We start from the raw sequence: 10000 nt of genomic DNA, 5'->3' as shown, positions 1-10000 counted from the left end.
TAATGGAGGGAATAGAAGAGAGAGGAGTATAACAGGGTGATGGAGGGAATAGAAGAGAGAGGAGTATAACAGGATAATGGAGGGAATAGAAGAGAGAGGAGTATAACAGGATAATGGAGGGAATAGAAGAGAGAGGAGTATAACAGGATAATGGAGGGAATAGAAGAGAGAGGAGTATAACAGGATAATGGAGGGAATAGAAGAGAGAGGAGTATAACGGTGATGGAGGGAATAGAAGAGAGAGGAGTATAACAGGGTGATGGAGGGAATAGAAGAGAGAGGAGTATAACAGGGTGATAGGGAATAGAAGAGAGAGGAGTATAACAGGGTGATGGAGGGAATAGAAGAGATAGGAGTATAACAGGGTGATAGGGAATATAGAAGAGAGAGGAGTATAACAGGGTAATGGAGGGAATAGAAGAGAGAGGAGTATAACAGGGTGATGGAGGGAATAGAAGAGAGAGGAGTATAACAGGATAATGGAGGGAATAGAAGAGAGAGGAGTATAACATGATGATGGAGGGAATAGAAGAGAGAGGAGTATAACAGGGTGATGGAGGGAATAGAAGAGAATAACAGGGTGATGGAGGGAATAGAAGAGAGAGGAGTATAACAGGGTGATGGAGGGAATAGAAGAGAGAGGAGTATAACAGGGTGATGGAGGGAATAGAAGAGAGAGGAGTATAACAGGGTGATGGAGGGAATAGAAGAGAGAGGAGTATAACAGGGTGATGGAGGGAATAGAAGAGAATAACAGGGTAATGGAGGGAATAGAAGAGAATAACAGGGTGATGGAGGGAATAGAAGAGAGAGGAGTATAACAGGGTGATGGAGGGAATAGAAGAGAGAGGAGTATAACAGGGTGATGGAGGGAATAGAAGAGAATAACAGGGTGATGGAGGGAATAGAAGAGAGAGGAGTATAACAGGGTGATGGAGGGAATAGAAGGGAGAGGAGTATAACAGGGTGATGGAGGGAATAGAAGAGAATAACAGGGTGATGGAGGGAATAGAAGAGAGAGGAGTATAACAGGGTGATGGAGTTGGACTGGACATTTCTATGCTCAACTAAAATAGGCCTTTTTATTTATTTCATAAATACACTTTCTTGTGTATATCACCGTAACACCAGGATTGAGCGTTTAAGAATGGGTGATATTCTGTAGTTTGAGATATATTTATGGTTACCATCACCCCCCTCCCAGGTGAACCCATACACCCTGCGCTTCGAGGGCACCTGGGAGACCAGCTTCGACAAGAGGCTGGCGTCCAACGCCTTCATGGCATGCGGCGTGCTCTACGCCGTGCGCAGTGTCTATCAGGACGACGACAGCGAGGCCGGCGGGGATCTGATCCTTTACGCCTACAACACAAACCGTGCCCGGGAGGAGCCCGTCCACATCCCCTTCCCTAACCCCTACCAGTACGTCTCCTCTGTGGACTATAACCCCAGAGACAACCAGCTCTACATCTGGAACAACTATAATGTTCTGAGATACCCGCTGGAGTTCGGACCACCGGACCCCACCACTGGTGAGTCAACGCAGAGTCCTGAGATGTGTGTGTACAGTGGACCATTATTTCTGGTATAATTTGTCCATTGATGTCAGTTGTAGTGGGATATTTGCACAAATGCAAATCACCACCTGTTCGGCCTCTTGTACGTATCTTGCTTCTTCAGATGAATTATCCATTGTGTTTTGGGTGAATATTTTAGCGATGCAGGCCTATCTGGAGTTAGTATTTGGCCCTGAGAGAGAGGGAGAGCGAGAGAGAGAGAGAAAGACAGAGGCAGACAGACACTCTTGTCCCAGTGTTGTTAGAGGAGACTGGGTGTTTGATCAGTTGAGATTTTGTAGTTGGGATGTGTTACTTCTATGGATGCATTACAGTTGGTTGTTAATGTCGGTAGTGACATCTGTCATATACATTTGATCAATAATTGACATCCTCCTTCCTTCTTCCTTTCTTGCCGTGCACGCCCCCCTCTCCAGGGGTAGTGATAGGAACACTGAAAGAGTAATATATAGATATATTAAAGTAGTTTGCCGTGCACGCCCCCCTCTCCAGGGGTAGTGATAGGAACACTGAAAGAGTAATATATAGATATATTAAAGTAGTTTGCCGTGCACGCCCCCCCTCTCCAGGGGTAGTGATAGGAACACTGAAAGAGTAATATATAGATATATTAAAGTAGTTTGCCGTGCACGCCCCCTCCAGGGGTAGTGATAGGAACACTGAAAGAGTAATATATAGATATATTAAAGTAGTTTGCCGTGCACGCCCCCCCTCTCCAGGGGTAGTGATAGGAACACTGAAAGAGTAATATATAGATATATTAAAGTAGTTTGCCGTGCACGCCCCCCTCTCAGGGGTAGTGATAGGAACACTGAAAGAGTAATATATAGATATATTAAAGTAGTTTGCCGTGCACGCCCCCCTCTCCAGGGTAGTGATAGGAACACTGAAAGAGTAATATATAGATATATTAAAGTAGTTTGCCGTGCACGCGCACCCCCTCTCCAGGGGTAGTGATAGGAACACTGAAAGAGTAATATATAGATATATGAAAGTAGTTTGCCGTGCACGCCCCCCCTCTGCAGGGTAGTGATAGGAACACTGAAAGAGTAATATATAGATATATTAAAGTAGTTTGCCGTGCCCCCCCCCTCTCCAGGGGTAGTGATAGGAACACTGAAAGAGTAATATATAGATATATTAAAGTAGTTTGCCGTGCACGCCCCCCCCTCAGGGGTAGTGATAGGAACACTGAAAGAGTAATATATAGATATATTAAAGTAGTTTGCCGTGCACGCGCCCCCCTCTCCAGGGGTAGTGATAGGAACACTGAAAGAGTAATATATAGATATATTAAAGTAGTTTGCCGTGCACGCCCCCCTCTCCAGGGGTAGTGATAGGAACACTGAAAGAGTAATATATAGATATATTAAAGTAGTTTGCCGTGCACGCCCCCCCTCCAGGGGTAGTGATAGGAACACTGAAAGAGTAATATATAGATATATTAAAGTAGTTTGCCGTGCACGCCCCCCCTCCAGGGGTAGTGATAGGAACACTGAAAGAGTAATATATAGATATATTAAAGTAGTTTGCCGTGCACGCCCCCCCTCCAGGGGTAGTGATAGGAACACTGAAAGAGTAATATATAGATATATTAAAGTAGTTTGCCGTGCACGCCCCCCATCTCCAGGGTAGTGATAGGAACACTGAAAGAGTAATATATAGATATATTAAAGTAGTTTGCCGTGCACGCCCCCCTCTCCAGGGGTAGTGATAGGAACACTGAAAGAGTAATATATAGATATATTAAAGTAGTTTGCCGTGCACGCCCCCCTCTCCAGGGGTAGTGATAGGAACACTGAAAGAGTAATATATAGATATATTAAAGTAGTTTGCCGTGCACGCCCCCCTCTCCAGGGTAGTGATAGGAACACTGAAAGAGTAATATATAGATATATTAAAGTAGTTTGCCGTGCACGCCCCCCCTCTGCAGGGGTAGTGATAGGAACACTGAAAGAGTAATATATAGATATATTAAAGTAGTTTGCCGTGCACGCCCCCCTCCAGGGGTAGTGATAGGAACACTGAAAGAGTAATATATAGATATATGAAAGTAGTTTGCCGTGCACGCCCCCCTGCAGGGGTAGTGATAGGAACACTGAAAGAGTAATATATAGATATATGAAAGTAGTTTGCCGTGCACGCCCCCTCTCAGGGGTAGTGATAGGAACACTGAAAGAGTAATATATAGATATATGAAAGTAGTTTGCCGTGCACGCCCCCCCTCTGCAGGGGTAGTGATAGGAACACTGAAAGAGTAATATATAGATATATGAAAGTAGTTTGCCGTGCACGCCCCCCTCTCCAGGGGTAGTGATAGGAACACTGAAAGAGTAATATATAGATATATTAAAGTAGTTTGCCGTGCACGCCCCCCCCTCTCCAGGGGTAGTGATAGGAACACTGAAAGAGTAATATATAGATATATTAAAGTAGTTTGCCGTGCACGCCCCCCTCTCCAGGGGTAGTGATAGGAACACTGAAAGAGTAATATATAGATATATGAAAGTAGTTTGCCGTGCACGCCCCCCCTCTCCAGGGTAGTGATAGGAACACTGAAAGAGTAATATATAGATATATGAAAGTAGTTTGCCGTGCACGCCCCCCCTCTCCAGGGGTAGTGATAGGAACACTGAAAGAGTAATATATAGATATATGAAAGTAGTTTGCCGTGCACGCCCCCCTCTCCAGGGGTAGTGATAGGAACACTGAAAGAGTAATATATAGATATATGAAAGTAGTTTGCCGTGCACGCCCCCCTCTGCAGGGTAGTGATAGGAACACTGAAAGAGTAATATATAGATATATGAAAGTAGTTTGCCGTGCACGCCCCCCTCTCCAGGGTAGTGATAGGAACACTGAAAGAGTAATATATAGATATATGAAAGTAGTTTGCCGTGCACGCCCCCCCTCTCCAGGGTAGTGATAGGAACACTGAAAGAGTAATATATAGATATATTAAAGTAGTTTGCCGTGCACGCCCCCCCTCTGCAGGGTAGTGATAGGAACACTGAAAGAGTAATATATAGATATATTAAAGTAGTTTGCCGTGCACGCCCCCCCTCTGCAGGGTAGTGATAGGAACACTGAAAGAGTAATATATAGATATATTAAAGTAGTTTGCCGTGCACCCCCCCTCTCAGGGTAGTGATAGGAACACTGAAAGAGTAATATATAGATATATTAAAGTAGTTTGCCGTGCACCCCCCCCTCTCCAGGGTAGTGATAGGAACACTGAAAGAGTAATATATAGATATATTAAAGTAGTTTGCCGTGCACGCCCCCTCTCAGGGTAGTGATAGGAACACTGAAAGAGTAATATATAGATATATTAAAGTAGTTTGCCGTGCACGCCCCCCTCTCCAGGGTAGTGATAGGAACACTGAAAGAGTAATATATAGATATATTAAAGTAGTTTGCCGTGCACGCCCCCTCTCCAGGGTAGTGATAGGAACACTGAAAGAGTAATATATAGATATATGAAAGTAGTTTGCCGTGCACGCCCCCCTCTCCAGGGTAGTGATAGGAACACTGAAAGAGTAATATATAGATATATGAAAGTAGTTAGCCGTGCACGCCCCCCTCTCCAGGGTAGTGATAGGAACACTGAAAGAGTAATATATAGATATATTAAAGTAGTTTGCCGTGCACGCCCCCCTCTCCAGGGTAGTGATAGGAACACTGAAAGAGTAATATATAGATATATTAAAGTAGTTTGCCGTGCACGCCCCCCCTCCAGGGTAGTGATAGGAACACTGAAAGAGTAATATATAGATATATTAAAGTAGTTTGCCGTGCACGCCCCCCCTCTGCAGGGTAGTGATAGGAACACTGAAAGAGTAATATATAGATATATTAAAGTAGTTTGCCGTGCACGCCCCCCCCTCTGCAGGGTAGTGATAGGAACACTGAAAGAGTAATATATAGATATATTAAAGTAGTTTGCCGTGCACGCCCCCTCTCCAGGGGTAGTGATAGGAACACTGAAAGAGTAATATATAGATATATGAAAGTAGTTAGCCGTGCACGCCCCCCCTCTCCAGGGGTAGTGATAGGAACACTGAAAGAGTAATATATAGATATATGAAAGTTGTTAGCCGTGCATGCCCCCCTCTCCAGGGTAGTGATAGGAACACTGAAAGAGTAATATATAGATATATGAAAGTAGTTTGCCGTGCACGCCCCCCCTCTCCAGGGGTAGTGATAGGAACACTGAAAGAGTAATATATAGATATATGAAAGTAGTTTGCCGTGCACGCCCCCCCCTCTCCAGGGGTAGTGATAGGAACACTGAAAGAGTAATATATAGATATATTAAAGTAGTTTGCCGTGCACGCCCCCCTCTCCAGGGTAGTGATAGGAACACTGAAAGAGTAATATATAGATATATTAAAGTAGTTTGCCGTGCACGCCCTCCCCCCCTCTCCAGGGTAGTGATAGGAACACTGAAAGAGTAATATATAGATATATTAAAGTAGTTTGTGCCGTAATTATTATCCGGATTATTCATGCTCTGGTTTTGTCTTGGTCTTTCTCTCTTCCCCTCTCACCACTTTCATTCCATCTCTTTTCTTTTATTTCCCTTTTTTTGTCTCTCACTTTCGCTTTCCCTATTTATATCTTTGACTTTATTTTGACTTTATTTTGTCATCCTCAGTGATTTTATTTATACATGTGCTTTATTATGTGTTTTAAAACGAAACTAAATCACCCCCCCCCCTGTCTCTCTCTCTTCAGGCCCTCTGATGACCACTCAGGTGACCAGCACCACTCCAGCCCGACCTTTCACCTCCAGTTCTAGCCCTGCTACCACCCGCCCCCTGGCCCCCACCTCTCACCCCATTGGTGCTATCAACAAGGGCCCTGACCTACGGCCAATCACAGCCACCGTACCAGTCACCAGGCGGCCTCCCCGCCCACCCGTCCAGGGCCCGGAGCCCCAGGTGTGTGAGTCCAGAGTGGCCAGAGGGGTGCAGTGGCCCTCCACCCAGAGAGGAGAGACTGTGGACCGTCCCTGTCCTAAAGGATCACTAGGTGGGGACTGACTATTACCGTGTTTCCTGTATGTAAGGGTGTGTTTTTATTTGAGTTGGGGTGTGTGGTTGTGCGTGCATGTGTGTCTGTGGTTTTTGTTAGTTTTTGTAGGTGCTCAAGTACACGTGTGAATATACATACATGTGTGTCTGTGGTTTTTGTTAGTTTTTGTAGGTGCTCAAGTACACGTGTGAATATACATACATGTGTGTCTGTGGTTTTTGTTAGTTTTTGTAGGTGCTCAAGTACACGTGTGAATATACATACATGTGTGTCTGTGGTTTTTGCCCGTTTTTGTAGGTGCTCAAGTACACGTGTGAATATACATACATGTGTGTCTGTGGTTTTTGTTAGTTTTTGTAGGTGCTCAAGTACACGTGTGAATATACATACATGTGTGTCTGTGGTTTTTGTTAGTTTTTGTAGGTGCTCAAGTACACGTGTGAATATACATACATGTGTGTCTGTGGTTTTTGTTAGTTTTTGTAGGTGCTCAAGTACACGTGTGAATATACATACATGTGTGTCTGTGGTTTTTGTTAGTTTTTGTAGGTGCTCAAGTACACATGTGAATATACATACATGTGTGTCTGTGGTTTTTGTTAGTTTTTGTAGGCGCTCAAGTACACGTGTGAATATACATACATGTGTGTCTGTGGTTTTTGTTAGTTTTTGTAGGTGCTCAAGTACACGTGTGAATATACATACATGTGTGTCTGTGGTTTTTGTTAGTTTTTGTAGGTGCTCAAGTACACATGTGAATATACATACATGTGTGTCTGTGGTTTTTGTTAGTTTTTGTAGGCGCTCAAGTACACGTGTGAATATACATACATGTGTGTCTGTGGTTTTTGGTAGTTTTGGTAGGCGCTCAAGTACACATGTGAATATACATACATGTGTGTCTGTGGTTTTTGTTAGTTTTTGTAGGCGCTCAAGTACACGTGTGAATATACATACATGTGTGTCTGTGGTTTTTGGTAGTTTTGGTAGGCGCTCAAGTACACATGTGAATATACATACATGTGTGTCTGTGGTTTTTGGTAGTTTTGGTAGGCGCTCAAGTACACGTGTGAATATACATACATGTGTGTCTGTGGTTTTTGGTAGTTTTGGTAGGCGCTCAAGCACACGCGTGAATATACATACATGTGTGTCTGTGGTTTTTGTTAGTTTTGGTAGGCGCTCAAGCACACGTGTGAATATACATACATGTGTGTCTGTGGTTTTTGGTAGTTTTGGTAGGCGCTCAAGCACACGCGTGAATATACATACATGTGTGTCTGTGGTTTTTGTTAGTTTTGGTAGGCGCTCAAGTACACATGTGAATATACATACATGTGTGTCTGTGGTTTTTGTTAGTTTTTGTAGGTGCTCAAGTACACATGTGAATATACATACATGTGTGTCTGTGGTTTTTGTTAGTTTTGGTAGGCGCTCAAGCACACGTGTGAATATACATACATGTGTGTCTGTGGTTTTTGTTAGTTTTTGTAGGTGCTCAAGTACACATGTGAATATACATACATGTGTGTCTGTGGTTTTTGGTAGTTTTGGTAGGCGCTCAAGTACACATGTGAATATACATACATGTGTGTCTGTGGTTTTTGGTAGTTTTGGTAGGCGCTCAAGTACACATGTGAATATACATACATGTGTGTCTGTGGTTTTTGGTAGTTTTGGTAGGCGCTCAAGCACACGCGTGAATATACATACATGTGTGTGTTTTCTTCTTCATTTGTGTGTATTTCTGTGTGTGTGCGTGCATGTGTGTGTTTCCCAGTGTGTCTCTGTTTCAGTCTGTGTGTGTGTGTGTGTGTGTGTGTGTGTGTGTGTGTGTGTGTGTGTGTGTGTGTGTGTGTGTGTGTGTGTGTGTGTGTTTTCCAGTGTGTTTGTGCTGCAGCTCTTGTTTTTCCCCTGGCTGGCTGTGTTGTCTCCCCCTCTCCTCTCCTGTCCCACTGTTAGTCTCAGCAGCAGGCTGGGTCCCAGAGGATTCCCTCTACATGAAAGCCCGTCCTTCTCTCCTCTCCAAATGAAAGAGTCGTCTCACAGCGAAACAGGGATAGCCAAGTGAAAGTGTGGAATAATGAAATGAAAGACTGAACAAAACAGGATACACCTCCCTTCATGCTAGCTTCTATAACTCCAAACATGCAAGCATCAAATAGCCCTCTCGAGTTCCAGAAAAGAATAGAATATCTCCTACCACCACTCCCCCTCCATCTCTTCTTGCTTTTCTGTGTTCTTTCTCTCTCTCTCTCTCTCTCTCTCTCTCTCTCTCTCTCTCTCTTCTCTCTCTCTCTCTCTCTCTCTCTCTCTCTCTCTCTCTCTCTCTCTCTCTCTCTCTCTCTCTCTCTCTCTCTCTCTCTTTCTTTCTCTCTCTCTCTCTCTCTCTCTCTCTCACATCTCTGACAACAACAGTAACGCTAAATTAGCAGCTGGCTTAATTGCCATGTCTTGGCAGAGATGGGGGTACTTCTGCTCTGATTCCTCCACTGCTGTGTTGTCTCTGTCTTTTCCCTTCTTCTGTCTCCCTCTCTCTTCCCACCTCTCCCTCTCTTCTCCCTCTCTCTTCCCACCTCTCTCTCTCTTCTCCCCCCTCTCCCTCTCTCTTCTCCCTTCTTCTGTCTCCCTCCCTCTCTCTCTTCTCCCCACTCTCCCTCTCTCTTCTCCCTTCTTCTGTCTCCCTCCCTCTCTCTCTTCTCCCCCTCTCCCTCTCTCTTCTCCCTTCTTCTGTCTCCCTCCCTCTCTCTCTTCTCCCCACTCTACCTCTCTCTTCTCCCTTCTTCTGTCTCCCTCCCTCCCTCTCTTCTCCCCTCTCTCTCTCTTCTCCCCACTCTACCTCTCTCTTCTCCCTTCTTCTGTCTCCCTCCCTCCCTCTCTTCTCCCTCTCTCCTTCGCTTCTGTTGTTCCCTGTATGGAGCTGTTTGTGTAGCGGCAGTGGAAAGACCCTTCATTGGTTGATCCCAGTGTGTTGTCCTCTCTCTGAACTCTCCTAACTAAACTGAAAACTTAGCTGAAAACGAGGGGTGGCGGGAGGTCCCTCCCTTGAGGTGTTATTCTTGCAGATGAGAGACGATGCCTGATGGCGCCGTCTTGTATGTGTGTATGGGGGGGGGGCTGTGTGTGTGAGTGTAGCGCACGTTTGTGTGAATTTGTGTTCCTTTAAAGCCATGTTCTTATAGCCAACTCATTTGAAAGCCTACCCCTCCCTTCTCGTTCTTTCTCTTTCTGTCCTACACTCCATTATTTAACCTTTCCACTTCTGCCCCATTTTCTCTCACACACTCCCTCCTCCCTCCTCCCTCTCTTTTCTCTCCTCCGCCGTACCACTCAAAGTATTGCATATTTAAAGTTCATTTCATTTACTCTTTTTTTATCTGTCGTAC

The 10000-nt window shown here is 44.6% G+C and overlaps 1 protein-coding gene across 1 annotated transcript in view; it reads left to right on the top strand.

Moving 5' to 3' along the window:
* Window positions 1-10000, top strand: part of adgrl1a (adhesion G protein-coupled receptor L1a) — a 91851-nt gene that overhangs the window by 41901 nt on the left and 39950 nt on the right. The window contains exons 5-6 of the mRNA XM_042307446.1: window positions 1205-1532; window positions 6315-6611. Coding sequence (XP_042163380.1) covers window positions 1205-1532; window positions 6315-6611 — 625 coding nt within the window. The remainder of the gene's footprint in view (window positions 1-1204; window positions 1533-6314; window positions 6612-10000) is intronic.

The sequence above is a fragment of the Oncorhynchus tshawytscha genome, linkage group LG27 (assembly GCF_018296145.1).
Source record: "Oncorhynchus tshawytscha isolate Ot180627B linkage group LG27, Otsh_v2.0, whole genome shotgun sequence".
In the NCBI taxonomy this organism is placed as follows: domain Eukaryota; kingdom Metazoa; phylum Chordata; class Actinopteri; order Salmoniformes; family Salmonidae; genus Oncorhynchus; species Oncorhynchus tshawytscha.
This window is presented reverse-complemented; position numbering and strand designations above follow the sequence as displayed.